General features: G+C 40.5%; 1 protein-coding gene across 1 annotated transcript; it reads right to left on the bottom strand.

The window, feature by feature from the left end:
* Nucleotides 1-7,993: 7,993 nt before the first annotated feature.
* Nucleotides 7,994-8,581, bottom strand: LOC139159385 (olfactory receptor 2Z1-like). Its single transcript, XM_070736705.1, has one exon. It carries the CDS (start codon nucleotides 8,579-8,581, stop codon nucleotides 7,994-7,996), a length of 588 nt encoding a protein of 195 aa, XP_070592806.1.
* Between the last annotated feature and the right edge of the window lie 1,498 nt (nucleotides 8,582-10,079).

Here is a 10,079-nt window from a genome sequence, read left to right as displayed (position 1 = left end):
AAAGAAAGAAAGAAAGAAAGAAAGAAAGAAAGAAAGAAAGAAAGAAAGAAAGAAAGAAACAAATAAAAAACCCACCCTGTTTTGCCTCAGAGAATTTCAAAATAAAATACTGTACTGTGTGTCTATAAAAGTGAGCTCATAATAGGGCAACTCTATCAATATCAAAATGCCACTTAAATAGTTGAGCTAGTTTCAAACTAGATTTTGATTTTCTTTCTCTCTTCCTTACTCCCATTCTTTTTCTTTCTCTTTTCCTTCCTCTCTTTTTTCTATCTGTTTCTCTCTCTCTTCCTCTCTTCCTCTCTCTCTCCTTCCCTCTCCCTCTTTCCCTCTCGGCTTCTGGGCAGGTTTGGAAAACTCTGAGTTTATGATGATTTTTAAGTGAGCGATTGCTCACTGCTCAGCTTAGAGGTAACTATGCTCCCAGGTGTAGACAGGCAAGTGGTGGTGGTCGGGAAAGAGGGGACGTGGCGACATGGAGTCGGAGCCCCCGTCTGTCCCGGTCCCAGGGGAGGAGAAGGAGAAGACTGGCGGCATCAGCATCATGTGGACCCCACTTCCATCTTCTCCCCCTCCCCCTGCCTCCATCTTCCCCTCCCTTCCCTTTGTTGTAGCCTGAGCGGTGGCGGCGGCGACGCCGGCAGCAGCAACATCGACCACGACAGCAGGAGCAGCGCACAAAGGGGAGCGTGGGGAGGCCGAGAAAGAAGGGGAACTTCCCAAGCTGCCAAGGTTTGTCAAGGTGCGTTTTACAAGCCTTGACAGCCTGGGAAGTTCCGACAGCTCCTGCTGTCGTGGTAGATGCTGCTGCTGCTGCTGCCGCCGAACGGAAGGGGAGGGGCATGTTTCAGTTCTGCCCCGCCTCCTCCTCTTCATTGGCAGAGGTCTTTTCCCTTCCTGGGATGGTGCTCGGGGGCCACCACAGCAGCCAGCGTCACGAGGAATCATTTAGTTTATTTACAATTTCTCTTGCCTTCAGCTGCGCGTGACAGAGACCGGGGTACTGAGCACATTGTTTTTGCAAATAGGTTTGTGGAACTACAGAGATATAGTTTGTTATTATGTATCTGTAAGTGACTCAGCCAGTTGAAAGGGTTGGGTGAACAAAACCGTCTCTTCTAGCTGTAATCGTTTGGCTCATCAACCATTTTCTGACTTTAGGCATGAAACGATGTATTGCTCCCATGATAAACATGAAGCATTCTGTATTTTTAAGATTTCAGCACACTGCATCAATGCATTATCTTTGTAAATGTAACTGAATGCCATAAATATGCACATATTTGGATTGCACAGCTGCAATTGCACTTTTTGTTATTATCATCTGGTAAAATATACCGAAGTAAACCATAGTCATCATCTTTCTGATAAACTAGTTTGCTCAAACCAGATATGTACAAAGAAATGCTGGTCCTGTATTTTGATGTGGCCAGGGCAATTTAGAAACCTGGCACATAAGAAAATTTCCGCAACAACTGGAAAAGATATGATCAATCCACAGAAAATGGATGTATCAAAGGGATGGACATTTGAAGCAAACCATTGTGATATAAAAATGATGCATGAAGACAGGAAGAGAGAAAAAAGGAGAAAGAAAGAAAGAAAGAAAGAAAGAGGGTGGGAGAGAGAAAGAGAGAGAAATAGAAAGGGAGTAAGAAAGAGAGAGGGAGAGAAAGGGAGAAGGAGTAAGGAGGAAAATAGAGAGAGAGAAAAGAGGAAGGAAGGAAAAGAGAAAGCATGAGGGCGGGAGATAGAGAGAAAAAGAGAGGAAGGAAAAAGAAAGAAAGAGGGATGGAGAGACAGAGAAATAGAGAGAAGGGGAGGGAGGAAGAGAGAGAGAGAGAGAGAGAAAGTGTTTTTTTTTTGCTCCGTATAGACCAAACATTTAATCAAGCCAGCCAGCCCCCCCCCCCCCCGCCAGCCCTCCGCCAATGGTGTCCCACTTTACTAATTTTAAAATCTGGTCACTTTATCATTGTAACAAATTGCCAAATATTGCCAAAAAGGCACTAAGAGTTTTTAACCTAATGTTGCATAGCTTCTTCTCTGGAAATATTAAACTGCTAACCAGAGCATAGAAAACATTTGCCAGACCAATCCTTGAATACAGCTCACCCGTCTGAAACCCACATTACATATTGGACATTAATACAATTGAGAGAATCCAGAAATATTTCTCCTCTATTCCCCCTTTAATACATTCTATCTGATTATATCCTCTATAACCCTCATTGTGTATTATTGTGTATTGGGCAAAATAAACAAATAAATAATTAATAATAATCATGTATCTCCAACATTACTTTGCACATTTCAGCACATTCTAAATTTTCTTTGACAACCATCGAGAAAGTAGGGGTGTTATTGGATTTCCAACTCTGTGCATAAACAATCCTGGTTGTGGTAGTTATATGGAGTATTAATTTATTCAGACTTCGGAATTTGTAAGTTTCAAAAGCAGTAAAATTCCCATAATCCAGAATTAAATTAGGCAAAAGTTCTATTGATAGAAAAATTGGTGATATATTTGAGGGAACTTTTTTCCCTTAGTGGAATCTTTTTACAGAATCCTGAAAAACTGTAGTCTAGGGCAGTGTTTTCCAACCAATGTGCCATGGCACACTTGTGTGCCGCGAGACATGGTCAGGTGTGCCGTGAAGAAAGAAGCTCAGGTTCCAGTCTTGCAACTTTTTGCTGAGAGAGAGAGAGAGAGAGTGAGTGAGTGAGTGAGAAAGAAAGAAAGCAAGTGAGAGAGAAAGAGAAAGCAAGAGAGAGAGAGAGAGTGAGAGTGAGAGAGAAAGCAAGAAATAGAGAGAGAGAATGAGAGTGTGAGAGAGAGAAAGAAAGAGAAAGAAAGCAAGAGAGAAAGAAAGCAAGGGTGAGAGAGAAAGCAAGCAAGAGAGAGAGAGAACGAGAGAGAAAGAATGAAAGAGAGAGAGAGAGAAAAAAGGAGAGGAATGGAGAGAGAGAGAGAGAAATGAGCAAAACGGGGAGGAAAAAAGAGAAATGAGAAAATGATTGATACAGAGAATGAGAGGAAAGAGAGAGAAACAAAAGAGAGGGAGAGGAGTGACTCTTGATTTAAAGCATATGATAAAAAGAGAGAAACCCCCCCCAGCCCTCACATGTTTTTGGAAATGGTTCAAGAGTGTGTATACACACAAACGGGGGGGGGGGGGGAGGGAGAGACAGGCATGGAAAAAAAGAGGAGAGTGTCTTAGAGTGTCATTTTGTGTCATTTTGGTTGGTGGTGTGCCCCAGGATTTTGTAAATGTAAAAAATGTGCTGCGTCTTCAAAAAGGTTGAAAATCACTGGTCTAGGGTACAGGTAGAACAGAAACTATGCAAGTACGTCTTCTTAGTACCTTTTATTGTTGATTAGCCAATATCAACATACAGAATATAAAAAACAGAATGTTAGTAAGACCATATATAAAATGGAATAAAAGAAACAGATTAAGTAAAAAAGATAAAATGAAGAATGCAAATCAGTTTTTTGTATATAATTGATCCCCATTAGAGACACACATGGGGGAGAAAGAGAGAAAGAGAGAGAGAGAAAATCTCAGCTGGATTTTATTCAACTAAATTCAGACTTTTAAATTTTATCAGTACATGAAATATGTTGTTTTAATACAAGGATCCCAATAGGTTGTTTATCTAATGTGTGGTCCAAAATACTATTTTCTCTCTTTTTTATGACTTCTGGGTAATGAAAAGTGTTAACAGTTCCTCACACATAATCAGAATTTGAATGATTGGCAAATGGCATTTTCTGACCTTCCCAGGGAACTTCGGTCAAGCAATATCAATGGGAGAAGCTTTCCCCCGCCCTGTTCTGCAGCAAAAAAAGGTCATAAAATTGAACGCAGCTCGCAATGACCACATCACTCAATGACTGAAGTTCCATTCCTGTTCTGTCAGGCTCTCTGGTAGATGCCTCCCAAAAATTCACAGGTACAAATTTCAGACACACACACGTTTGAAAATTCAAAACAATGTTCTTTATAATGAAAATTCACTTAAACCAAGCCCTCTTTTGGTATAGCCAAGAGCACTTGTCTCCAAACAAACTGGTAATTTGTACAAGTCCCTTATCAGTTCTGAGATACTTAGCTTGCAGCTGTGAGGCAATTCATAGTCCTTCTTTCACAAAGTGAAATACACTTTGCTCTGGTTTAGTTTCAAAGCGGGGAAAAATCAGCACACAAAGTCAGTAAAGCAGTCACAAAACACAACGATCAGATAATCCTCCACAATGGCCAAACCCACAGGCTGCTATTTATAGCAGCCTCACTAATTACCACAGCCCCACCCAACCACAGGTGGCCTCATTTTCTTTGATAATAATCTCTCAGTTGTTGCCTATGCATTGCTCTCCGCATGAGTGGCTGTATCATTAACTCTTGTTCTGAATCCAAGGAGGAGCTAGATAATTGATCTCCTTCTGAGCTGTCTGCCGCACTTTCCTCCTCCCTGTCACTCATGTCTTCTTGGTCAGAGGAGCCTTCATCAGCAGATTCCACCGGGGGCAAAACAGGCCTGCAGCATATGGATGTCTCCCTCATATCCACAGTCCTTGGGGCAGGAGCTGGGCCAGAGCTAACCACAACAATTCCCAACTGTGATAATAAGTTAAGTACTACCTGTGCTACATCATCCTTGATTATTATTATTTTTACCTTCATGTGCAAAAGTTCACATTTTATCATAGCACATGCACCATTCTCCTCAGTTCCATGAGCCAAAAACATGGCTTAAATGATGTTTGCTTATTACACACGAGGAAACCGCAAAATTATTAAGTGGTCAAAAAAAGCAAAGTATCGGGAGAAAGAGAGGGACATGAACACTGGGTAAGAAAATACAGTATTTACACATCTATGTATCAAAAGACACAGATTATGTACATGTCTTTTTGGGCTAGTCCCATGATGGTGAACCTTTTTTTCCCTCTAGTGCCGAAAGAGCATGCGCGCATGCTATCACACATGCGCAAGTGCCCACACCTATAATTCAAAGCTTGGGGAGGGCGAAAACACTTTCACCCACCCTCTAAGGTCCTTTGGAGGCTGGAAATGGCCTGTTTTCCCAACATCTGATGGGCCCAGCAGGCTCGTGTTTCGCCCTCCCCAGGCTCCAAAGGCTTCCCTGGAGCCAGGGAAGGGTAAAAAAGACCTGCCCCATCCCTCCAGAGGCTCTCTGGAGGCAAACATTCACTCCCAGAGCCTCTGTGCAAGTCAAAAATCAGCTGGCCAGCACACATATGCACATTGGAGCTGAACTAGGACAATAGCTCACATGCCAGCAGATATGGCTCCACGTGCCACCTGTGGTACCTGTGCCATAGGTTTGCCATAGGTTTGCCATCCTTTTCAAGAAACAAATCCTTCCCATTTTTCAAAACAGGACTTTTTGTCCTGGGCAACCCATAGCTTATAGTTGTTCCTTTTTTGTAGTGCAAAAAGGCTTTAAAGCAAAGACAGAAAGATTTTTTTTCAGAAACGAGCCAGAAATTTTAAACCAGGGGTGTCAAACTCGATTTCACTGAGGCCCATAACAGAGTTGTGTTTAACTTTAGGGAGCTGAGGTGGGCATGGTCAGGATAGGCGGAGCCAGCTCAACACCCCTTGTGTCGCCTATGGCGGCCTGAGTGCTCTTCCAGTAAAAAAGAGATCCCGAGCTCTGTTTTCAGCTACAATGGCCTCCCGCAACCCTCTGCTAGTGAAAAGGGAGCTCCGGAGGGCCACACACAGGCCTCCCAAGATCCATTTTCACTGGCAAAGGTACCGTAGGCTGTTCCTTCGCTGTTCCTAAGGAAGTCCCGCAAGCCAGATCTAAGTACCCTACAGGCCAGATCTGGCCCCCAAGCCTTGAATTTGACACTCCTGGTTTAAATGTTGAGCTGTTCCTGGCTTCAAATGGGGAAAGGTTTGCAACGAAGGGAACCAATATGATGAAGTCTTTCCACAAAGCCCAATTCATTTTAGGACTCCGTTCTTGCGTGGAACTTTCCAGAGGTTCTAGAAATGATACGGAAAATAATTACAAGGGCAATCCTTAATGGAATGGTCTTTGGTTATTCCAAATGGAACACTTTTTAATAATAATAATAATAATAATAATAATAATAATAATAATAATAATAACAACAACAACAACAACAGCAAATCAACAAAACAACAACAACAATTATTATTATTATTATTATTATTATTATTATTATTATTATTATTATTATTATTAATTAGATTTGTATGCTGCCCCTCTCCATAGACTCGGGGTGGCATACAAATGTATGTATGTATGTATGTATATATATACATAATGGCATCAGAGTAGATATGAACATTTGAACTCTAAGAAATTAATCCTCTATTCTGCACCATGAAAGAAACATTTTTCATAAAAGAACCCCTCAAATAATAATTCTGTACAGTATATGTACATCCCCATCAAGGGTGAATTGCTACTACCGCCAGTACCGGTGTGATGTGCATGCAACTTTGGTTGTTCTTTTATTATTATTATTACATGCTATGCATGTTTTTTTGCTTCTGAGCATGCGCAGAAAGCAAAAATGTGCTGATAATGCATCGTGTGAGGGGACAGGTGCACAAGAGAGATTTCAGTGATTTTTTGCTTCCGCACAAAAAAAATCACTGAAATCTCTCAGTTGTGTGCATCCCCTTGCGAGATTTTGCTTCTGCCCATGCACAGAAGCAAAATATACAAAAAATTGAAAACAAAGATGGCGGCGCCCATAGGATTGGCTCTGTAGCGGCTGCGTGCAAATTGCGGAATCTGGCGGCCGCACCATCGTTTACTGTACTGGGAGCAACCCACTACTGATCACCACACACCTACTGCAATTGAGATGTTTAAAGTAAATATCACCTTTCCTAGGTCTGCTAATAATTTAAGTAGATTTAGAGGATATTTTAGACTCCATTTATGCAGTCTTTGCATTCTAGTTCACTTTTCCATCAGTAAAATAACAGCAATTAAAAGCAGAACAGCCAATGCTCTCCAATACCAATGAATGATTGGAGCAGATGCCCAAATTTCAAACAAAAATATTGAGTGTTAGAAACATCGAAACATAGAAGTCTGACGGCAGAAAAAGGACTCATGATCCATCGAGGCTGCCCTTATACTATTTTTTGTATTTTATCCTGGATATATGTTTATCCCAGGCATGTTTAAATTCAGTTACTGTGGATTTACCAACCACGTCTGCTGGAAGTTTGTTCCAAGCATCTACTACTCTTTCAGTAAAATAATATTTTCTCACGTTGCTTTTGATCTTTCCCCCAACTAACTTCAGATTGTGTCCCCTTGTTCTAGTGTTCACTTTCCTGTTAAAAACACTTCCCTCCTGGACCTTATTTAACCCTTTAACATATTTAAATGTTTCGATCATGTCCCCCATTTCCCTTCTGTCCTCCAGACTATACAGATTGAGTTCATGAAGTCTTTCCTGATACGTTTTATGCTTAAGACCTTCCACCATTCTTGCAGCCCGTCTTTGGACCCGTTCAATTTTGTCAATGTCTTTTTGTAGGTGAGGTCTCCAGAACTGAACACAGTATTCCAAATGTGGTCTCACCACTACTCTATATAGCGGGATCATAATTTCCCTCTTCCTGCTTGTTATACCTCTAGCTATGCAGCCAAGCATCCTACTTGCTTTCCCTACGGCCTGACTGCATGGTTTACCCATTTTGAGACTGTCAGAAATCACTACCCCTAAATCCTTCTCTTCTGAAGTTTTTGCTAACACAGAACTGCCAATACGATACTCAGATTGAGGATTCCTTTTCCCCAAGTGCATTATTTTACATTTGGAAACATTAAACTACAGTTTCCATTGCTTTGACCATTTATCTAGTAAAGCTAAATCATTTACCATATTACAGACGCCTGATTGGAGCAGATGCCCAAATTTCAAACAAAAAATATTGAGTGTTACTGGTGCATTTTCATTATCTAGTCAATCATGCAAGCTGTGTTTTCGGAAGGTTTTTCTTAGAGCTTCCAAGACATCCTGATTCCTCAGGCTATATATAAAAGGGTTTACCATGGCAGGCACAGCAGTAAAGAACAGTGTATTAACCATGGCTTCCTGTGGTGAATAAGAGGATGCAGGTTTCATGTATGTTGCAATAGCAGTTACATAATAGATCCCAACTACACACAAGTGAGACATGCATGTTCCTAAGGCTTTGTGGCTCCTTTGAGAAGATTGTACCCTCACAACTTGGACGAGGATGGCAACGTAGGAAGTGAGGATAAGTGTGAGGGGGATGAGAAGTACCATGAAGTTCCCAAAATATGTTGTTCTTTCAAAAGCAGAATTATCTGAGCAAGACAGCTGGATAAGAGCTGGATAGTCACACATGAAATGTTTAATCACATTGGACTTGCAGTAAGGAAGGGGCAGTACATAAAATGAGCAGGTGAGAGCCTGGACAGTGGACCAAAACCAGGCCGCCATTGACATCATATAACAGACGTTTCTCCTCATGAGGATGGGATATTGCAAAGGTTTGCAGATGGCGACGTACCTGTCATAAGACATGGATGCCAGGATGAGGCATTCTGCTCCTGCCAAAATCAGAATTATAGAAATCTGGACAACACATCCATTGAGTGAAATTATATATCTCTTAGTTAGAAAGCTGACAAATACTTGTGGAACGATGGAGAGAACTTGGCAGAGGTCCATGAAAGCCAATTGGCTAAGAAAAAAGTACATGGGAGTCTGCAGTCCAGAGTCTGTTTTAATCAGAAAAATGAGGAGGCTGTTTCCCATCAGAGCGATCAGAAACATGAAGAGAAGCCCCCAAAGGAACAGGGTGGGTGACCATTGATGCAGAAGACCAACCAGAAGAAATTCTCTCCATGAAGTTATGTTCTCCTCTCTCATCCCTCCTTCATTGCCAAGCTTTTATCTAAAGATACAAAAATAATTTGGGAGACCTCTTATCATAAGTCTTTTGAAATCCACAATTATTAACAGATTTTATTTCCGTTTTCACCCCTCCTCATTTTTCTTTAAATTGAAGAAATAGTTTATCATGGGCTGCCTCTGATAAGATTATTACTAATGTGCAGGAAGAATGGGGATATATGAGAAAATGCACAAGAATATGCACAGGACTTCATTAGGATATGTCAGCCTTGTGCAATTCACTACATGCCACTTCTGGTGAGATTAGATTTCCACAATTTTGAAGCATCCCAATATAAAAATAGACAGGCTGTGGAAAGCTGAGCCTCACTTGATTGCATTATTTGTTGTGTTAAACAAATTATGTATTGTTTGCTTCAGATTTGATTCTAAAAAGGTACCTTAGAATGTGGAAAAGTACGAAAGCAGCACTTATTTGCAATTCTTTGAAGCATCTATAATTTTTTCTGCCCCAAACACAGTTTGAAAAACTGAATTCCAGTATTATGTTTGGGACTTTGTTCCAAGGGATGTTTTGGTGCCAGGTGTTGCACAACTTTAGTCTGTTAACACATTTCAATTTTTATAAATTTTGTAAGGCAGCACTGAAAAATATTATTTTGATATATGTTATTCTATTGCATATAAATTAAACGAACAATAATCTTTGATTTTTAACCTCTATCCAAACTTTTATCCAAAGTAGTGTTGTTGTTTGATAGTAACTTTCAAAACCTGGAAGTCCGAATCCACCTTGTTTGATTTTATATTGTAAATATTTAAGTCTTACTCTCGGGTTTTCCCCTTCCCATACAAATTTGGAGATTGTGCTGTTTAATTTTATAAAAAAGAAAAATCAAAATACTATGAAATTTGGAAGAAATTTTATGACTGGGTCGAGACAAGAAAAAATAATAGTAAGTAAATAAACTAGATGTTCTCAAAATCAATCCGATACACAAAATTAAGATAAAATCAATCTGACTTTAGATTAATGGAATGATAGAACAAATGTTTGATAACCGCTGATGCCATAAGCTGTATAATGATATAAAAAAAAAGAACTGTGTGGCTAACAGTTCAACTGGGAGGGAGGGGGAACTATGGGCAGCTCTGTATAATATAT

Source organism: Erythrolamprus reginae, chromosome 2, assembly GCF_031021105.1.
Source record: "Erythrolamprus reginae isolate rEryReg1 chromosome 2, rEryReg1.hap1, whole genome shotgun sequence".
Lineage (NCBI taxonomy): Eukaryota > Metazoa > Chordata > Lepidosauria > Squamata > Dipsadidae > Erythrolamprus > Erythrolamprus reginae.
The sequence above is the reverse complement of the archived record's forward strand: the minus strand, read 5'-3'. Positions and strand labels throughout refer to the sequence as shown.